At 40.2% G+C, this 20,861-nt stretch overlaps 1 protein-coding gene across 1 annotated transcript; it reads left to right on the top strand.

Annotated features, from left to right (window-relative positions):
• Positions 1-160: 160 nt before the first annotated feature.
• On the top strand, positions 161-14,724 carry usp20 (ubiquitin specific peptidase 20). The gene is made up of 25 exons (XM_080046154.1): positions 161-249; positions 416-529; positions 1,011-1,064; positions 1,484-1,546; positions 1,686-1,826; positions 1,973-2,078; positions 2,418-2,487; positions 2,585-2,698; positions 2,789-2,888; positions 4,326-4,866; positions 5,299-5,448; positions 5,882-5,994; positions 6,435-6,607; positions 8,037-8,131; positions 8,238-8,271; positions 8,379-8,424; positions 8,555-8,735; positions 8,822-8,948; positions 9,045-9,214; positions 10,201-10,282; positions 10,427-10,535; positions 10,639-10,741; positions 10,830-10,898; positions 10,984-11,152; positions 11,500-14,724. Exons 2-24 carry the CDS (start codon positions 452-454, stop codon positions 11,139-11,141), a joined length of 2,877 nt encoding a protein of 958 aa, XP_079902280.1. The 5' UTR covers positions 161-249; positions 416-451; the 3' UTR covers positions 11,142-11,152; positions 11,500-14,724.
• Positions 14,725-20,861: the final 6,137 nt, after the last annotated feature.

The following is a 20,861-nucleotide window of genomic DNA, read 5'->3' as shown; positions in this document are numbered from 1 at the left end:
ACGGGACTAGTGATACATACAAACAGCTTTTTTCTCTTCGCGGCAGCTGCTCCTGTCGGTAAATACCGAGTAATTCATAATAAACACTCAGTCATCGCTGCAGTCAGGACATGATTTGACAGCTTTTGGTTGGTAAACACAAGGCCTTTCACTTGGCTGGGCTGCTAGATTATGTGTGTCAATGTAGGAAGGTTATATGAAATGATGGCCTAAACAATGCGATATGTGTCAGCTGTCAGTGAAGAAGAGGTGCGTTTGATTTCCATCGCTGCACGTCGTGTTTATTGTCTTGTGTTGAGGAGATGCAGATAGCTTTAGCCACAACAGCATGTCTTCTGATTCACCATTATATTTATAATACTACTACTTATTATTACTAATAATACTTATTATTATTACTTAATTTTCTAAATAGCAGACGTACACCTGAAGAGAGAGAGAGTGAGTAGCTATGGCCGAGCAAGAAATGTGTCCTCACCTGGACTCCATAGGAGAGGTCACCAAGGAGGACCTCCTCCAGAAATCCAAGGTGGGTTTGTCTTTCATTCATTCACTGAAATGACCTGTGCAAAATAGTAGTAGTAGCCTTGTCTCCCATTTGCCCACAGCTAAAGACTGAACTCTGTATAAAAATCAAATACATATTTAACACTCTAAAACGTGACACACAAACATACTAACTGACTGTTTCACAGATGTTAACAGATTTGTTGTTTCACTTGAATGCACCTGCTGTATATACTCAATTTACTGCAACCCTACCCTGAAAATAACAATGCTGCAAAAGTGTACTTATTTTCCTACTGTTACTGCATTGTGTTGTGCCATGCCAATAGTAATAGGATTCTGCTCTATTCTGTAAGCTTGAACCTTATCTTTTCTGTCTTGCTTTTCCTGAATGATCACAACATCGTTGTGCATATGTCATATGTTTTATTGTCTTCTTTTATTCTGCCCACTCTATCTCTTCTAGCTTAAAGCTTATTTGTGTTGTCTTGCTCTTGCTGCAGGGGACTTGTCAGTCTTGTGGAGCTGGGGGCCCGAATCTGTGGGCCTGTCTGCAGGTGAGGATTGGAATGGAATGCTTCTTCTTTTTTGTTTGAATTTTTTTAGTTTTTTCAAGGATAGTTGCTTGTACACCATATCAATTAAACCATGAATACTGCCACTGCAGTTGCATCTGAGATAAGAGGGGCAGATGAATGCTAAATAATTTATGATGATGAGGGGCATAAATTATATTATTAATGCAGCCGTTCTCAAACTCAAGCACAATACAGTATGTGAAATTACAGATTTTATGATGTAGGTGACTTTGAACCCAGTAGCATGACATTTATCTACAGATTATTTAGATTCATCAAGATCATCATAGATTCACATAAATATGCAGGTATTGTGATGTAATGTCTTGCAATGCAAAATAGAAGAGAGAATTCAGTAACTGTAAGTTCATGTCTAATACAATGTTTCTGCTCCGTAGAATGACTGCTCATATGTTGGTTGCGGAGAGTCCTTCTCTGATCACAGCACCCTGCATGCACAGGTAAAAAACAATCAAAAAACTCACATGAAATACAAATGGCAGATTTTCTTCTTCTTCTTTGTCATCATTTTACCTCTTCTGTGGAGAAAGAAAATGCCAAATTAGTCCCTTGAATGATTGCGATTGTGTATCCCTTTAGTCTAAGAAGCACCACCTGACAGTGAACCTGACGACGTTCAGGATTTGGTGTTATGTGTGTGAACGGGAGGTGTTTTTGGAGCACAGGCCGGCCCTGGTACCTGCGGCCGTCGCTCCTCACCACTGTAAAGCAACAGAGCAGGTATGACTTCACTTGGTCTCAGCCTCCTCCCGCTTGATGGGTTTTAAAATGGAAAACATACAAGTGCCAGCGATGCTTTTTTACTTTCACAACACCTACTCCTTAATCAAACTTCCATTTAAAGGACCTTTTAACTGTTTTTCCAGGAAGCATCTCCTCCTAAGCAGGCAGCCCGTCCAGTAAAAGGCGTACCAATCGCTGTGGCAGAAGAAGACGGTTCAGAGTCGGATGAGGACGAGCTTAAACCTAGAGGTACACTGAGTCACTTTTCTCTTAAAAAAAACTCAAATCAGACTAATTTGTGATGTTTAAGTTTAAAAAAAAAATGTCTCCAATTATCTCTGTTCTTGTAATATTAGGTCATAGCTGCCATGTTTGATAGATGTAATTGCCTTGGCTTCTAAGAATAGCTTCAAGGCCTGTTTCTTTTAATCCTGGCAAGCCCTTCTGATTAACCCTTAGTGGTTTCCTCTCAATTCCTCTCAATAACAATCTGAGCTTGTATCTAAAAGCCTATTGTTTTGGCACCTCTGGTAACACACACCCACACAAAAAAAACATTTAACTGACTTTTGTTTCATCTTTTGTTAGGCTTGACAGGTATGAAAAATATCGGTAACTCCTGCTACATGAACGCAGCTCTTCAAGCCCTGTCCAATTGGTGAGGTCACTCCCTCTCATATGTTGTATTCAATAAGTTTTGCTTTTAGTTGAACAGCTGTGTCGATGTAATTTCTCCCTCTCTCTTTCCTCTCCAGTCCCCCTCTCACTCAGTACTTCATTGACTGCAGTGGATTGGTCCGGACCGACAAGAAGCCCGCTCTCTGTAAGACTTATCAGAAACTCATCTCGGAGCTCTGGCATAAAAAACGGTAATAAACACTTACAATCAGACTATTGTACTCTAATGAATCCTGCACAGTACATGAAACTAACCGTCATGGCGCCTACTCCCCATCCAGGCCCAGCTATGTTGTCCCTACCAGTCTGTCCCACGGCATCAAACTAGTAAACCCCATGTTTCGTGGTTACGCTCAGCAGGTAGGGGCAAGCACCCAGCAGGTAACTACACCTGGCATCACTCAACAGCTTCACACGGTGTAGTCTGTTTTTGTTTTTAAACCGTGAAAACCCCCTGTGTATTTTCTCACACATTCCCTAAAAATGACTTGATGTCTGCTACTAACAACTACATGTGTTGATGAATACTCAAATGTTTGACTTTAGTTGTTTACTTGTTTTGTGTCTATAGTTTAGGATGGTTGATATTTGGGGGAATATTTGTATTTTCTTTTATTGCCAAGAACAGAAAAAGTCATAGATGTTAATGTCTCTCTGGAGTAAACAGTGGAGATGGACTGAAGGAGAGAATGCATATAATATAATACTGTAATTATTTTGTAATCATGAAATCAACAGCCTAGATGTTAGTCCAGTAAACCTTTCTTAGAGAGTGTAATAGACTAGAGAATTTCGTCAAATAATCGTTTGACATTTTGGGAAATGCGCCTCAAGAAACAAAAGCTCAAAGCATGGCTTAGCATTGAGACTGGAACCAGTGGGAAAACAGTTAGGCATGACTTGCAATTTTCACACTTCAGTTTTTGTACAAACAAGAAAAAAGATATATGTTTTTTTAAATCTTAAGAACTTCTTCTACATCTTTTAAGCAATGTTTTGATTATTTTTTGAGTTAGAGGTCTCAAGTCTCATGTCTGTAAGCAAAATATGAAGCTACAGCCAGTGGTCAGTTAGCTTAGCTTAGACTAGAAGCAGAGGGAAAAAGCTAGCCACAATTTTACATTTTCATACTTCAGTTTTTGTACAAATTAAACAAACAATACATCATATATTAGTTAGTGAGCTTGAGAGACATTGGTAGGTGGATATTGTTACCTGGCTTTGGACAGAGCCAGGCTAGCTGTTTAGAGCCTTTATGCTAAGCTAGCTATCCTTGCTTTATACTTTGCATACAGAAACACCTTCAAAATACATGCTGAAACATTATAAAATGCTTTTTTGACTTCATCTTACTCTGTGAAAGTAAGAAACTCAGAATTATCTCTTGAAATACACAAAGCAAATAAACAACTCAGTTCAAATCTTTGAGTTTGTTTGATTCCCTGTAAGATAATTGTCTTTGGAATGCAGTTAAAACATGTTTTCAAATTTGATCCAAGCTCAGTGCATGTTTGATTTGAAGTGTCTGGTTTGATTTGAATGTGTGGCCATAGAAAACGTGTTTATAAATCCTTTGGAGATTTCTCTGTCTATAGTTAATTAGTATATAGGCTCTCCTTGTACCAATTCTTACCAATGCACGAAATGCTTTCTTGTTGCAGACAAAAAATGACACTATTACACACACTTCTTTAATAGTCATGTTTACAGAAATTTGTAACCATCTTCTCTGCAAAGCTCCTTTCCTTCTGTGTATGTACCTACCCTCATGCAGCCCCCCTTTCAGTGAGTGTGATGTGCTTCTTTTTCTTGCTCCAGGACACTCAGGAGTTCCTGCGTTGTCTTATGGACCAGTTGCACGAGGAGCTGAAGGAGCCTCTGACAGAGTGCGGCGGTGCGGGCGGAGAGGGCAGCGACTGTGAGGAGATCAGAGACGGAGAGCGCTCCCCGTCAGAGGACGAGTTCCTGTCCTGCGACTCTGGCTCCAGCAGCGACCGGGGGGAGGGAGGGGCGGCGTGTGAAGGTGAGCGGCTCCTACAGGACGAGCGTGACGGGCTGAGGGCGGCGGTGGTGGGGGGCGTGGGCATAGGTGGGCCTATCTCGGAGAAGGAGAGGCTGAAGGAACGGAGGGTGTCCGGCTCACCCCTCCGCGGGGGCTCGCAAGAGATGGACGAGGACGCCGACGTGGACACGGCCGCCGCTGAGGAGGACAGGGCTCCGGAGAGGAGGGGGGAAGAGGAAGAAGAGGAGGAGGAGGAGGAGGAGGTAACGCCAACCGAAAACACCATGCTCCAAGACCAAGAGGACAACCAGTTATCGGATGCCGTGCAAGGCCAAGCCCAGAGCAACAACACCTCAGGTAAATAAGGCTGTGAGGGTTGTTAAAGAGGATTGTTCAAATTTAAAGCTATAGAGCGTAACCTTTTCAGACGAAGCAATGTCGGTTGCATTTCAGCCATCGCCAAACGAGTTGAAACAAAAAGTTGATCAAGCCCATCAGCTCCACAAAACTCGGTATTTCTAAGTATGGCAGCGTTTTCGATTTTATTTTATTCTTTCTTCGAAGGAGCTCAGAAAAATCCCAAGAAGCGCCCAAGAAATGTTTCAGTTGTTGATTCTACCGCTAAGAAAAAACTTGGATGTACAGCAGAAGGTATAAAATCGACAGTGTTGTTGTAATTATTCAGTATTCCTCATGTGGGCAACAGAAGTTACATACTATAGCTTTAAAGTCGTAGCATGTGGATCTTTCGACTCTAAACTCTTATATGTTTGTCCTTCCAACATCTAGAGCCAAACAACGAAGTGCCGATGTCCCAGCCACAGTCCACCCCCTGCAGTCCTGTGCGAACCATTCAGGAGATGCATCCCAAACTGTCCTCCAGTCCGCCTCGCTCCAGCCCCCTCCGCTCTGCAGGACCAGCGTATTCCTTCAAAAAAGGTAAAGATAGATAAGATGCTTCTATGCACCGGCAAGACGCTTCAGTATTTCAACCGACTCCTCCGGAGGTATATAAACCCGATGCCTATGTATATTTGCACCACACCGTTGTACGAGAGTTGCTAATAAGAGCCAATGCACAGCATGGAAGGAACCTTTTGAACAGTATGTGAATTTAATTAATTCAGTGAGGATTCCTAAATTTTTACATTAGCAGCAGGTTTCTTTTTTTACATTTAGGTTTGCTGTCTTGCAGGTTAACAATGCATTGCTGGCTTTAGTGTTGAAACACACATCCATTTATACAATGGTGTGCATCTTCTCCCCCTGCCCCAACCACACACAGTATTGCAGGTTTACAGTGATGATCAAGCTGCTTTTCTAACACATCAACAATATTGAGTTTTTTTGTTGTTGTAATCAAATCTTCCAGCTCAGATGCTGCTCAGTGCCAGGAAAAAGAAACAGCCCCACTACCGCAGCGTGATCTCGGACATCTTCGACGGCTCGATCCTCAGCCTGGTCCAGTGTTTAACGTGTGACAGAGTGAGCTGTGCCTTCTCTATTTGAACACCAGAGGGGGCTAGATATTAAGCCAGAAACACCCACTGTATTTACTTTAAAGTGTTATGTTTGTTTTAAGTGAAATTTAGTTGAAAGTATGGCCTGAGTGAATGCCTCATTTCAATACTATAAATAGTATTTTGCTTGATTATAATAAGATGCATGTGTGATAATAATAACTGAATAGTTTACATTTTTAAGTATGCAATAGCTCTGTTTATTTGGGTTGTGTTTTATTTGTGTCCTTCATATCTGCTTATAGTTATTTATTTGAAACCGTAAAAAAATGAAAGAATCATAAATTACTCAATTTAACACACACTGATTTGTTAAGATTAGTATTTATTTCACATCGCTCGTAGGAAAAACATACTGTACTCTCATTGAATGTTTTTTAAACCAATTGTCTGCCTGTGTGGCAGGTCTCTACCACAGTGGAAACCTTCCAAGACTTGTCTCTCCCTATTCCTGGGAAAGAGGACTTGGCCAAGCTCCACTCATCCATTCATCAGAACCTTCCGGTGAAGACGGGCGTGTGTCCAGACTCCTATGGCTCGCAGGGCTGGATCACCTTCATCATGGACTCCATACGCCGGTCAGTGGGCCGCGGTTTAAATGTGTAGTCTGCAATTCTGGAGAATATTTGTTGACAAAATCACTTTTTGTCAAAATCAGTGAATATCTCTTCAAAGATCTGTTACCTTTCTGTACTGTGTGCGCGCTGAAAAAAATCCAGTATTGATACACAGCCTATAGGCTCTGTAAGCGGGGCATGTTGCGAGCTATGGTGTGCCCCCCTTTACATTTACATTCCCTTTGTTTACATTCCCAGGCTGTGTATTAAAACTAGATTTTTTTCAGTACACATACAGTATGCACAGGTAGCAGATTGGAGGAGATATCCTATGTATCATATTCAACAAGCTTTCTCTAGAATCACTGACTCCGCTTTCTCTAGAATCACTGACTCCACATTTAACTTGGAGTCAGTTTGAACTAAAAGGAAGTAGTTGGCGTGTATGACGTAATTTCAGTAGAATCTAGATTTCATGTCACTAATGATGCGTAGAGGATTATTGATGATTTTGTGTGTGGTTGCTGTAAATCAAGATTGTCTTTACATGGTATGACTTACAGAGAAAGGAGGCAAGTTCAATCAAGATTTTATTGGTGTTTTTTAAGAGTCATGCTCACTTAGACACACATTATCTCTTTGAAAAATCAAACACAAGGAGGCTTCCAAGTAAAGTGTTTTACCAGGAATTTGACTTTTACTGAGCGTGTTTTACAGTAGATGCCACTGTACGCGACTGTGGAAGATCCAAATTATGACATGTGGTTATCAAAGAGCTGTATGTTTTATTTTTAAAGAACAATTTTTTTTGGTGAAAAAAAAACAATACAACAATAAACAAACTCCCAGGTTTTACAGGTCACCACTTCTCACTGAGACCTGCATGTGTCATTGTTTGGCAAATGGAAAATATCAAGTCAGATTGGAAAAAGAAGTAGAGAGATGCATGATATTTTCAATACAGTATTGTAACTTGATTATGGCCAACTGTCATAAAAAAGTTATGTGCCATTCATTCTTTAAAGTCTTTTATCTCCTTGTTTTGTTTTACAACCTTTCTGTTTTGGTTCACTGTGAACGCTCTCACCCGTGTGGGTTTCAACAACAGCAGGCAGCTTCTTAGATTTAAATAGCTTTGAGAAAACCTCTGTAAAACACATCCCCAAGACAGCAGACGGACGAAGTTAGCAAATCTGTGTTGATAATAGTGGAGCATTTAGCAGTTTAACAGACAGCTATTTCCCTCAGAAGTATGTGTAGATTAACACTGGGCCAGAAGGAGAGTAGATATTGGACTTACATTCAACATCAGGTTACCAGAAACACAAATCAAAATGAATGTTAATGGCAGCTTCAGTGCTTTTTGGCGCTGTTTTAACCACTACAATTTGCTGAAGGTGGTGCATGCTTGGTAATGCTTGTGTCTCTTTGTATTATGGCCCCTGAACAGGTTCGTAGTCTCATGTATCCCCACTTGGTTCTGGGGGCCCATGGTGACCCTAGAGGACTGCCTAGCTGCCTTCTTTGCCGCAGATGAACTCAAAGGTAAACGATTCTACACCGCGCTTCTCCTCTTATTATTACTGTAGTTTCTTATTGGTCAATTCTAGATGGGTTGATTTTTTACATTTACATAAATCTTTTCCCACAGGGGACAACATGTACAGCTGCGAGAGATGTAAAAAGTAAGTATGTAATGGTGGAGATGTTCTCCTTCAAATCATCAATTTAATTTAAACAAGGATTTTTTTTCTGGGATTTTTTAACTCAGTATTTATTTCTTTTTTGACAGGTTGAGAAATGGTGTCAAATATTGCAAAGTGCTTAGACTTCCAGAGGTACACACTTTTTTGTTTTGTTTTACTATCTTATCTCTTTCGCTGCTGATAACAAGTCTAGCTTTCATACAAGTCTATTCCTGTTCCTTGACTATTTTATTTTAATTATTTTGAATTTTTGCCTGTGCAGATTCTGTGCATCCACCTGAAACGCTTCCGGCACGAGGTCATGTATTCGTTCAAGATTGGCAGCCACGTGTCCTTCCCTTTGGACGGCTTGGACATGCGACCGTTCCTCGCCAAAGACAGTCCGTCCCAAGTCACCACTTACGATCTGCTGTCAGTCATCTGTCACCATGGCACGGCAGGAAGTACGAGATAACTTCAGTCCCTATAGACTTCTTATCAACTTTATATTTCTGTATTCTCTTCTCTTACCCCTTTTCTTCTGCTGCAGGTGGACACTACATAGCATACTGTCAGAACGTGATCAATGGCCAGTGGTATGAGTTTGATGACCAGTATGTCACAGAAGTCCATGAGACGGTGGTGCAGAGCGCAGAGGCCTACGTGTTGTTCTACAGGTGTTCTACATACATTTGACAACCCCCGTACTAGTAGTGTTTATTCAAAATGTCGTTACTGAATGTATTTTAATTTCATTTCCCGGTCTCACGCAGGAAAAGTAGTGAGGAGTCTATAAGAGAGAGGCAGAAGGTGGTGGCTCTGGCTAATATGAAGGAGCCCAGTCTATTGCAGTTCTACATCTCCAGGGAATGGCTGAACAAGTTCAACACCTTCGCCGAACCGGGCCCCATCAGCAACCACACGTTCCTCTGTCAGCACGGAGGTGTGTGGTAAAACATTACTGAGAAAACACATACATGGCTTACTCATAAAAGTCATCTTAAATGTATAACAGGCGAATGTGGCTAAGCAGGTAGAGTAGTCATCCACTGATTGCAAGGTTGGCAGTTCGATCCCCCGTCTCCTGCCACATATCGAAGTGTCCCTGGGCAAGACACTGAACCCCAAATTTCTCCAAATTGTATGTGTAAATGGGTGAATGAGATGCAAACTATGTAAAGCGATTTGAGTCTGAAAGAAATTGTGAAATGTGCCATGTAAGTTACCATTTACTTACTAGTCATGGGATGCATGATGTCTATCTGCATCTTTGGACAAGCTTTGTCAAGTTTGATTGTGTCATCAGTGATATTTTGGCTTGGGCCTGGGTTTACTATGATTTATTACAGAAAGCCTGCGTTACTAATAAGGAGTGCTCGGCAATGTTATCAGTTACTCATTAGATATTACTCATTTAGACTACGGTCTAGTGTGATTTACTAGACAGTACATTACAAAAAAATGACTAGACGTCTTTTCAACATTACCTCAGCCCAGAATGCCTTGCCATGACCAATGACTAGGTGTCAGCGAAGAAGTAGCAACATGTAAAAAGACAACTTAATACCTGCCGACCCCACAACAAACTAACACGTTCCATGGCAGTCAAATAGATCATTCAAGTACAAACTAATAATCTTAAAACAAAGAACAAAGCTGTATCCTTACCAACATCTTTCGCATTGGGATATATTGAATTTTTGTTGAGACTTGGCTAGTTAAATTTGTCTCCAATTTCAAAAAGCATGGCTTTCTTACTTTAGTGAGTTACAGGACAGCATTGTTTAAAAGGACAGAAGGAATGAATATGGGGATTTTTGTGTAAAAAGAGAAGAAAACTTTTGTTGTTGTAATTATTTCCTGCTCCCCATTACAGGCCAGAAAGGTCATCTTTCTTCCTTCAACTTTAGTGTTTTTTTTTCCTTCCAGGGATCCCTCCCAATAAATACCAATACATAGATGACCTGGTTGTGATTGTTCCCCAGAATGTGTGGGAGTATCTTTACAACAGGTAAATATCAATTAATGAATTCATTCCATGCCACTTGAATGGAATTGAATTGGATGCACATGTTGTCATTAATTTCTGTCAATCTGTCAGTATACGTTTTAAGTGACTTTCTGTTCAATATCGGTGTTTTTATTTGTCCCTCAGCTTCGGAGGCGGCCCTGCAGTGAACCACCTATATATGTGTGCCATCTGCCAGGTGGAGATTGAAGCTCTGGCTAAACGCAGGAAAACAGAAATAGACACTTTCATCAGGGTAAAAGCCTGTAGTCAGGGCAAAGGGTTTACTTGATGTGTCTTTTATGCCTTTGTGTTGGATGTTCAGGCAGCGTTTTTTCCTTTTTTCTTCTTGTCTGTAGCTGAACAAAGAGTTCCAGGCTGAGGAGGCTCCGACGGTGATCCTGTGCATCAGCATGCAGTGGTTCAGAGAGTGGGAAGGCTTTGTGAAGGGCAAAGACAATGGTACCACACTGCAGTCTGACAAATACAACGGTGCAGTAAAGTTCTTCAGCTCTCTGTCCAAAAATAAACTAAATATTTGCTTTCTCAGAGCCGCCCGGCCCCATCGACAACAGCAAAATTGGTGTTATGAAAGGAGGACACATACAACTCAAGCAGGGTAAACTTCAGCACTGGTTGCATACGACATAAACAGATGGTCAACTTTTATTAAATAATTTTTTAATGTGTGTTTCTCCATTCAGGTGCAGACTACGGTCAGATCTCAGAGGAGACCTGGCAGTACTTGTTAGGTATTTACGGCGGAGGTCCTGAGATTGCGGTGAGGCAGACTGTGGCACCGGCAGACCCGGACAGCCTCCACGGAGAGAGGAAGATCGAGGCAGAGACCAGAGCACTTTGAGATAACAACAGGTTGGCATGTTTACCTACCCCTGCACATACATGGGACTTTCAATTCTTGCATTCAATCACATCCAGGAACTTACTCTTAGTAATGTTTAACAAGTTACTGGAAGCAGCAGAGGTCTTGGAGCTTGTAGATTTTCTTGGAACATCCATCTTTTCCATCCTGCTTTGCTTACGTCAACCACCATGAGCTCATAAATTCCTCCTGGCCAGCAGGGAGCAAGCCAGCTACACATGTGGTTAAGAATAATGGCGCGATCACATCCAGCTGCTTCCAATCTATACTGTTTGAGTTGAGGGCCATTGAGGCCCATTTGTTCTAATTTAGTTTTTTCAACTTTCGTCATCCCCAGGTCTTCTGATTCCCCTATCCACTCCTACTGCTGAAGAATTTGCACCTTTGGTAAAGAGGAGGCCTCGTCGTGAGCACTTTGTAAATGTAGCAATGCTCTGCTCAGAAGCCGTGCCATTAGAGGTGTGAAACGGTACTTAACTATCACATAGATTATTTATTGGATAACTCTCATCCTCAATGTTAAGGTGTGTAAAAAAAAAAAAAAAGCTTAAAAGAAGCCGTCATGTCACATCCATGGAGCTGTTTTTGGTAGCTATGGTGATTCAGTGGCTACTGTAGTGTATTGACACTAGGTGTCATATACTGCTGAAGTGGCTGCAGCACACTGGAGGACAGAGCTACAGTGTCACGTTTGGTTTGAGGACTGAGCTTTTGTCCTTCGGTGGAAGCAACAACCACAAGTTGTTAAGAAGCTTTCTGTTGTTCGCCTGTTTACTAGTTACATAGCAACCAGTTCAGACATCAAATGAGAGATATTGCATAAACCTTACTCTTGCACCTCCAACCTTAAACACACAGTATAACTGAGCCCTCAGGAATGGAAGTCTTTTGTTAATTTGAGCCAGCAAAATGAACTATAGGAAAATACCACAGCAAGGTTTGTTTCGAACCAAAAAAAACATGCATGTGTTCCAAAAGAACTAGTTTCAGGGCCATTTGTAGTAATTAAATAAAAAATATAAAAAATGCATGTAACTTTATCTTCTTGATTTTGGACATTTTACTGGTGGGATGAGGTGTCAAGTTAGTATGATCAAACTCACAACAGGAGCAACCCAAACATCTGTACGTGCTCAAAATCGTGTAAGTAACGACAGGTTATAACAACATAATTATCTTCTGCTGATAGCTTTCATAGTTTGTTTGTAATTCGTCATCACACGATGTAATTTTATGAAACAAATTATTATTTTCTTTGCACCCTGTAACAGGGAAATTTAGCATGGATTAATTGACAAAACATGCGCAAATTCAAGTCATTTGTGATTGCTACCTGACTGATTAAGTCTATCTTTATTATTTCCTCATAATATCTTAATTGCGCATGTTTCACCATCAGGTCAGAAAAACGGCGCTGTACCCTGTGGTAGGGGTGTTACACTATGAAAATATTTCTGCATCTGCAAAATTGCATTTTTGTACAAGATGCATTTCAAAAAGCTATTAGAAAAATACTTCCTGTCTTCATTCAGTTATGGAACACAACTTGCTTACTCAAATCATATTCTATTGTATGGTTTGGGTACCGCTTCCCACCTTTTTCTTCCTTTCTTTTTTAATAATGAATGGCTGTTTTAAGAAGTTTTAATTTGATATCAATGGTAACGTTAGTTATTGTTGTGTTTGGATATTATTTTACAACATAATCAATGCAAGACTGAAGTTTCAGGGTAAAATCTACGTGAAATGGCAGCGAGTTAGTCTGAGATTAGCTAAATATAAACCAAGTCCTCCTCTGTTTCATCGTAGATAGATCACATACTTGCCTTTTTTTACTGTACAGATTTGCATATGTTTGCCACACATTTTTAAGCAGGTAAAGTTAGCATTGTTGTAGAGTTAAAAGAATGTGGGACACACAAGATAATGATAATGTAGAGTGTAACTGTGCTTCTCTGTGCCCCCTTTCAATAGAATAAACTAGGGAAACTTTAATTATAACACTAAATATTATATACACAATATAAATAACACAATTAATTCAAACTGGAATGACAAGATAGTACATGAAAAACTCTAAGTTAATTGGTGAAATCCCAATATCTGAAGTTCTGAAGAGAAAATTATAATCTGATATTTGATGATAATAATAATAATGATAAAATAATAATAATGATAATAATAAATTTATCTTACCTTGGAATACAGTGCCCTTTAAGCCCCTACACACCGACAGTGCACCTGCCCAGGTGTTTGAAAACATTTTATTTTTCTTATTTTGGCAGTTAGCCATTGTGTAGGCATGTACAGGCGGTAGTTGATGACAGCTCCCTCGCTCTATTATTAGTTCTGTGAGGATAGGAAGAACTTACATCATTGAGGTTTAGTTCTTGATGTTTGTTGACCTTTTGTAAATTCCCAAGCTTAAACAGGATGAATGAAAACACCTGTGTGGGTGTGCGGTGGCTTCCGTAAAATTTCCATCAACCTTGGCTCTAGAAATGTCTCTCTATTAAATCAGCTGTATTTCATTGTAAGATAAATCAGAAAAAGGTGACATTCATCACAAAAAATTTAATAACATTAGGCTATATGAAGACATACGTACAAACTAACAATAAAAAAGTGGGCAGTGAATTGTTTTAGTTCCACAGCCCTTTAAGAATAGGACATTGAATACATGGAGTTTACCGAACAAGATTCCCCCCCCCCCCCCCCCCCCCCCGAATAGCAGTGAAGTTTAAATTAAAGGCAGCCATTAATAATGTTACTTGAAATATTCCCACTGTGACATGTCAAATAACAGCTATGTCCATGAAGGTTATTCCCGACCGTGGTTGTTATCCAGTTTTCCCTGTAAAATATGTTGATGTGTTCCAAAGAGCAATTTTCCTCTCAGTTTTAATATGAGAGGACACTGATTTGTCAATTTGTCTTTGAAAACTGTTTTGTAGTGTTTCTTGTTTCACACATGTCCAGTCTGTTCTGTTCTGAATCTACAAGAGATAATACTAATATTACTATGGAGATGTATGTGCTATGTTTAGATACTTTGTGGGGGAGTAAGTGCAATGGAAAAAATAAAAAAATCTTTGTGCAATCTTAGCTTTATCATCCAAGAGACACTTGCGATGTGTCAGTCTGAGCACTTGACAGACAGCGAAGTCTTGGGAAGTGCTGCGTTATTATATTGAAGTGTTAAAGAAATGCGGAGTGGTAATTATTAAATTATCCCCTCGGGTGAGTTTGTTTGCTTGTGTTTCAGCACGTAGCTATGCGTGTGAGATTTCCATTTCACATTCTACTGGAAATTGAAAGCACATGCTGTGGTCTGACAAAGTTCATCTGTAATATCACGACAGCGTGCAGACGGTACAACTTGGCTGACTCATGTTTTCCCCACATTCAACACTGTTGTGTTCGTGTTAATAGGGGGGACACTTTGATAACATGGGACTGTAGTCGTCGACCTGAATTCAATGGGACGGCTTAATTGTCTGTATAAATGATGTAATTATTCATGACTGGTGAAAGGATTAAAATTGCCCGGTCTTTAATTTGATCTGTGTGTTGCTGTTGTTTTTTGCTTTGGTTTTCCCACAAAAGAAAAAATGTCTAATTGGAACCAGCCCGCCCTGAAAACAGTGGAAGAAAACAGAAACTGATGATTATTTTAGATGAATATTTCTTTAAACCACATCGAGGGAAAACAATGGTCAGTTTACATGCCATTGTGGTTATTACTCAGCCTGTGACGGAAGCTTCATCAAGTCTAAGGAAATAACTAGTGATGTCATCAAATCTCGACTAAGAGACTACACGTTTATAACTGAAAGCTGGCATTACAACCCCATGCGTGTGGATTTTAAAGGAATAGTTTGACTTTTTGGGAAATGTACATCATCACTTTCTTTCTGAGAATCTGAATATCTCCTGCTGATCCGTTACCCGTCCATACTGTGTGTGCTCTGAAAAAAACTAAAACAATCTAGTGTTAATAGACAGCCTAACCTCCGTAAACGGAGATTCTAGAGATTAGGTAAACACACTGCCTCTTTTAACCTTTTTTGTCTGATGAAAAAAAAGATGGTTACATAATAACATAAAGGGTGTTTGGGGTTTACCTTTTTTAAATTTGAGAAAGAGGTAGCTATACTCTCAAGTGAGCAGCTGTGATGTCATCTTGCCTCCTCTACGTCTGCTGAGCCGTTCGACCCAGACAGAGGCTGACCGAGGGGATGTGTGAGACGATGTGATTCACACACCGATTCTCAAAGACGGGAGGAACCAACGCACTCTACAATTCAGGTAAGAGACATAAACAAATCCCTCTAAAAACATGCTTAGGGAATAATTTTTATATATATACACACGTACACAGAAATGCAGCTGCACCGTTAGTCAACATCACATTACCAAAACATTGGCACGTTCATGTTTGTCATTGATGCTGCTGGGACACTTACACACACACTTGTACGCTGTAAGCAAATGCATTTTGTGAGACACTACCAGACAGATGAATAATTTAACATGCCATAGATAGCAGTAGTGGTAGAGAGCCATGGAGCTGATCACAATGCAGAGAGAATCAATCCAGGGCAGCAGAGGGGGGAGGGGGGCTGTCTCGGACAAGGTGGTCCCTGCTGTGTGTCCATGGGACGGGACGGGAAGGGTGTGGCGAGCAGCAGCAGCAGCAGACCACTTGTCATGTTTCCATTCTCATCATTTACAGTATGTCATTGTCACCCTTGTTAATGGCTTGCTCTGGGCACTAGCAAGCTTTGCAGGGTGAAGATCAAATAGATGATGGACTCAGGAGAATACATCATCAATTAACTGGAATAATTATCAGTCATGCATGGGAATATCTGTGCCACTGTGGAAAGAAAAAAAAAAATGTATTGCATGGATGCCCTTGCAGCTCTGTCATTGTTTTAAATGTGTTTTTTGTTCTTCACGAGGAAGTATCCGTGTAATGTTAGCCTATTAGATCCACTTTTCTGAAGGGATCTTTGTCTGTTGTAACAGCTGTCAAAACAAACTGGATTCTGCCAGGGTCATGTATTCATTTTTAATATCCGATATTATGAACACTGGAGTGGTTCCCCTATTTGTTACCTTAGAGTTTGCATTTTTCACCCACTTCCTACTGTGCTGTCCTGTTTATGCATATTTTGTCAGAAAGTAAAAATAGGTGATTGCTAATTCAGTAACAATTGATTTAGAACACTGCATTGCACCTATTTTAAATATTTTCCCTGTCTTTAAAGGACTTTATAGTCCCACTCCACACCAGCCTATACCTATCTGACATGAATGCAACCTTTGAATCAAGACAGTACCCCATTATTTATTTTAGGGTTAGGGTTCATAATTTTTTTTAATTTAAAGCTAAAGTGCGTAACTTTTTTATATTAATGATTGTCGCATACATTAGAGCCATTGCCAAACGAGTTGACACAAAGTTAATTTATCAAGTTTTTATTAACATTCTGCCCTTTATCTAGTTTACTATAACAATGATGTGACAATAATCTATATTAATCTTCCGCTAACTAACCACCATCCATTTCTTTCGTCAGGCATCTTCTATGACATTGTATCTGAGAAATGGTGATCCTGCCCCCGACTGAAATCAAAAAATCTAAACGTGGTGCAGTCTCGTCACCAGCTGGGCCCACGTTCCTGAACAAGAAAGAAGACTGTTGCACACTGGCTGAGCTCCTCTCCCTGTTTGAAAATCGTCAGTGTTTTTTTTTGCAAAGGCAGGGGCTGTAAATATTTACATGCCGTGTCTGGCAGCTCTTGGAGACGGAGAACACTTTGAAGCAGACTGGTTTTGACTCTGTGACCCTTTTAACTCGTGCTAACCCTGTGGGCCCCTGAAGGCAGGGCTGGATGGGAGACTGTTGTGTTTTTTTTTTTTTTTTTTAGTTGCTGAAAACAGGAGGGAACTCAATCAGTAGCTGCACTCCTTGATTTGTGGTGCTTGCGTGCTGTGCCTCCCACTGCTCGTCTATTTTGTTTTTCAACTGCAAAAATATTGTAGGGGCAACCATAAAAGCCAAAGCTGCACTCCAAAATACACAACTAATATATAACTATATTATTTATTAAATTGTTCCACATATATTTGGTATACATGCCAATACGTTGCCATTTACTTGAAGGTTTGCCAAATATGTCTCCATGATTTTACGTCTCCTTTACTTACATTAAGCTGCAACATTTGCAGAGTGTATAATATAATCACATAGGCTACGATTCGATATACTCTAAAAGGCCTACATCACAAATGTATTTAAATGTAGGTCAAAATAATAGGGTTGTGTAAATATGGTAATATAAATATGTATATCTTTCTTATAGGTGTGTTAGTGAAAATGTTTAATGTTTCTGTTTAAACTTGCATAATCCCTCTCCTCCTGTCCTGCTTGCACACACACACACACACACACACACACACACACACACACACACACACACACACACACACACACCATGGGCTGTGCCTGGTGCTCGCAGCTGGTGGACACTTGGACCCTGAAGGTGAGCAGGACAGGGCGCAGGGCCATGGAGCTTGGCGCCTACCCACAGACACTCCGGGCGGCGGGTTACCACCAAGTGACCGGCCTCCACTACATGTCCTCCTTCTCTGACGCAGAGGACTGCTGCTGTGACGACACCAGCTCGGGCAGCTCCCTCACTTTGGACTGGCAGACGCAGGAGTCTGACGGCTGACGCTCTGCCCAATAGGTGTCGTAAATGATAGGCCTACCAACATGTAAACAAACACCATGACATACACAGGAAATGGCGTGGTGATAAAGCAATAAATGTGGAGTTGTTGAAGAGAAGGATTTGAGTTTTTCTATCCTATCAACCGGCGGTCTTAGAAATAACCGGAACTTTAAACAATTTAGAAATACAGAAAAAAATGAAGGTCATACTGCTGCTAGCTTAACCTTTCAATAATGTATCATAAATGATTCATATGTAAAGCCGGAGAAGCCATTTACTTATTGATTGAAGCTATAGTTCATTACTTCTCGCCCCCATGAGGACTTCTGAGTAATTACAACAACACTGCTGGCGCGTCTACTTCAGTTAAGTCTTTGGTGATCACGTATTGACTTCATACCTCCTGATGTACGTCAAGATTTTTTGCTTAGCAGTAGAATCCATCTGAAACATTGAAAATTACACATACTTCATAGTTGAACTGAAATGCACTTGGTTATTTCCCCCAATGCTGACATCATCAAAAAATAAATGAATTCTGTACAGTGCACGATGATGACAAATTACGGTGTTGAGCAACCAAGGACCGGGGTCATGCACCATTACAATCTTAACAGTTGTGGGAAGTTCATTTTTCTGCAACCAGCCCCAGAACCCATACGCCTGCATTCATAAACAGCACAGCGTGACCACTTCACTACGCAGAAGAAGTATCCTCCCTCTGAGTCAGATCCTGTGAGCACTGAAGGGAAAGTAAATTATTGACCAACTACAGTTTGTCATATATACAAATATGACTTGTATTGTATTGAAACAAGAGGAAGTAACTTTAAACGTGACACATGAAAGACACCAAGTTCACCTTGGATGTAAGTAACAAACTACATTTACTCGAGTAGGCTATGTATTTTAGTTCAATTTGTAAGTATTTGAAGTTATGCCTACTCCAGTATTTTCGATGTGTCATTTTAAGCTGATATTAATTAAACGGCCAAATGTAAGAATAATCTTGTACTTTTTACCTACATTTATCTGACATCTGAGATGTAGCTTCCTAAAAGCATTGGACAATATGAAAATTGGGGGAAATTACAGTAACTCAGGAAATCAATATAGGATCGTACTGAAGCCTAGAACGGCCATGATCGAATATAGTTTTTTAATTTCATTAAACACAGCTCATGTCCACTCAATACTTTTGATATTGATCAAACCTGAGTTTAGACTCAAAAAGATTGCTGTGTATTAAGTCTGTTAAAGCAAACAACCATATTGAATATGACATTTCACGGTTAGATCATAGGCCTATTATACAGTTCTGTGTGAAAGTTTGTGAAACCCTTGAGCCTTTTGGAATTTTATTTATTTTAACCATTATTAATTCATTTTTTTCAATACCAGTATTTTTTATATGAAATAACAGATGTTTGTTCCAGAAATCAACTGTTAAAACAGATAAAACAAATTATTTGACAAATGTTGTATCTGCAAAAGTTTGTGAACCCTGAGCTGCATTACTTAAATGGAGCAGGTAAACACAATCAGATGGGCCAAATTGAGTGATGAAATGGACCAATGTAGTGAGAGATCTTTAGGGAAGAAATTGGGCGGCACTAGATAAAACAGAGATCAAACCAGGTCAGTTTAGGCTCACCAAACTGAACCCATACAGGTCAGACATGCTAAAAGCGAAAAAAATCTCAGAGGATCTCAGGAATAGAGTTGTGATGCTGCACATTTGTCTGGGGACAGCTATAAATTAATTTAATTTTTTTTTTAGCTCCATCGGTCCACCGTGAGGCAAATCATCTACAAATGGAAAGCTTTAAGAGTGACTGAATATCTGCCTAGAAGTAGACTTCCTTCAAAAATATCCATAAGCACCACAAGAAAAGTTATTTTTCAGTTAAAAGTAGAGCTGTCAAATTAACGCGTTAATTTCGATTAATTAATCACAGAAAAATTAACGCAATTAAAAAAATTAACGCAGATTAATCGCACTTCTATAATGCCCTTTGACCCAGTGCAAAAGTGGTGCGCAGCTGCACCTGTAGCTTGCATACACAGCCCGCACGGGTGAAAGGGAGAAAAGTAAAGAGAAAAGCAGGGGAACGGGCAGGGCCGAGGGCTCTATGGACGGTTTATGGGATGCTTCTGGCAAATAAGCATGAAGGTAGGAAGACATGTTACTTTATTCTCCGCAGTGTCTGTGCATTATTGATTTAGTGGGTGCAACAATGTAGGTTCAAAAGTATCTCTCAATTTTCCTCCGTGTCACAATTTTGTTTGCTAGCTGTCTCGCCTCCCGCGTAAACGGACACCCGCCCCGTGTGTGTGTGTATGTGTGTGCAGGGCCGCCCATAAGGGGTAGAAAGTGGGAAAGCTTTCTAGGGCCCAGCGACTTTGGGGGCCCATGGTCTTTGGAAGCCAAGAACCTACCTAGATAACCTTTATTTTTAGATTTTTAGATATTTATGTCAATATCTATTCAAAGTTGGATGTTTACACAGAGCCGCGGCTCCGCTTACGGCCATTTAAAAAGCAGTAGAAAAGCAGAAATGTTCAAAATGTTTCAGACTGAGCACAGCAGAGTGTAACTGTTTCAAACATAATCCATCCTATAAACCCTTTGTGTGCCAAATGGTGACAAGATTGGGTTTTGATATTAAACAGTTTTGTCTGGATTCATGTACCAGACATACAGGTACATGTGGTCGTTTCACATGTACCTGCTACTTGTGTCTGGGTGTGGTTGTGAAAAGTATTTGGACCCCATGAAAAAACAGGTTGGGTACCTTTTGTAGTTCTTCTACATTCTTATAAAGAGGACAGGCTAGTTACTCCGTAATTTTCTACAAACAGGTTTAAAGTATCTCTCCCCATAAAGTAAATTTTTGTGATAAAGAATTTCCCTTTGGGGACAATAACTTCTAAAGGCTTTGACATAAGTCTTCG

This window comes from Ammodytes marinus, assembly GCF_949987685.1.
Source record: "Ammodytes marinus genome assembly, chromosome: 18".
In the NCBI taxonomy this organism is placed as follows: Eukaryota; Metazoa; Chordata; class Actinopteri; order Uranoscopiformes; family Ammodytidae; genus Ammodytes; species Ammodytes marinus.
This window is presented reverse-complemented; position numbering and strand designations above follow the sequence as displayed.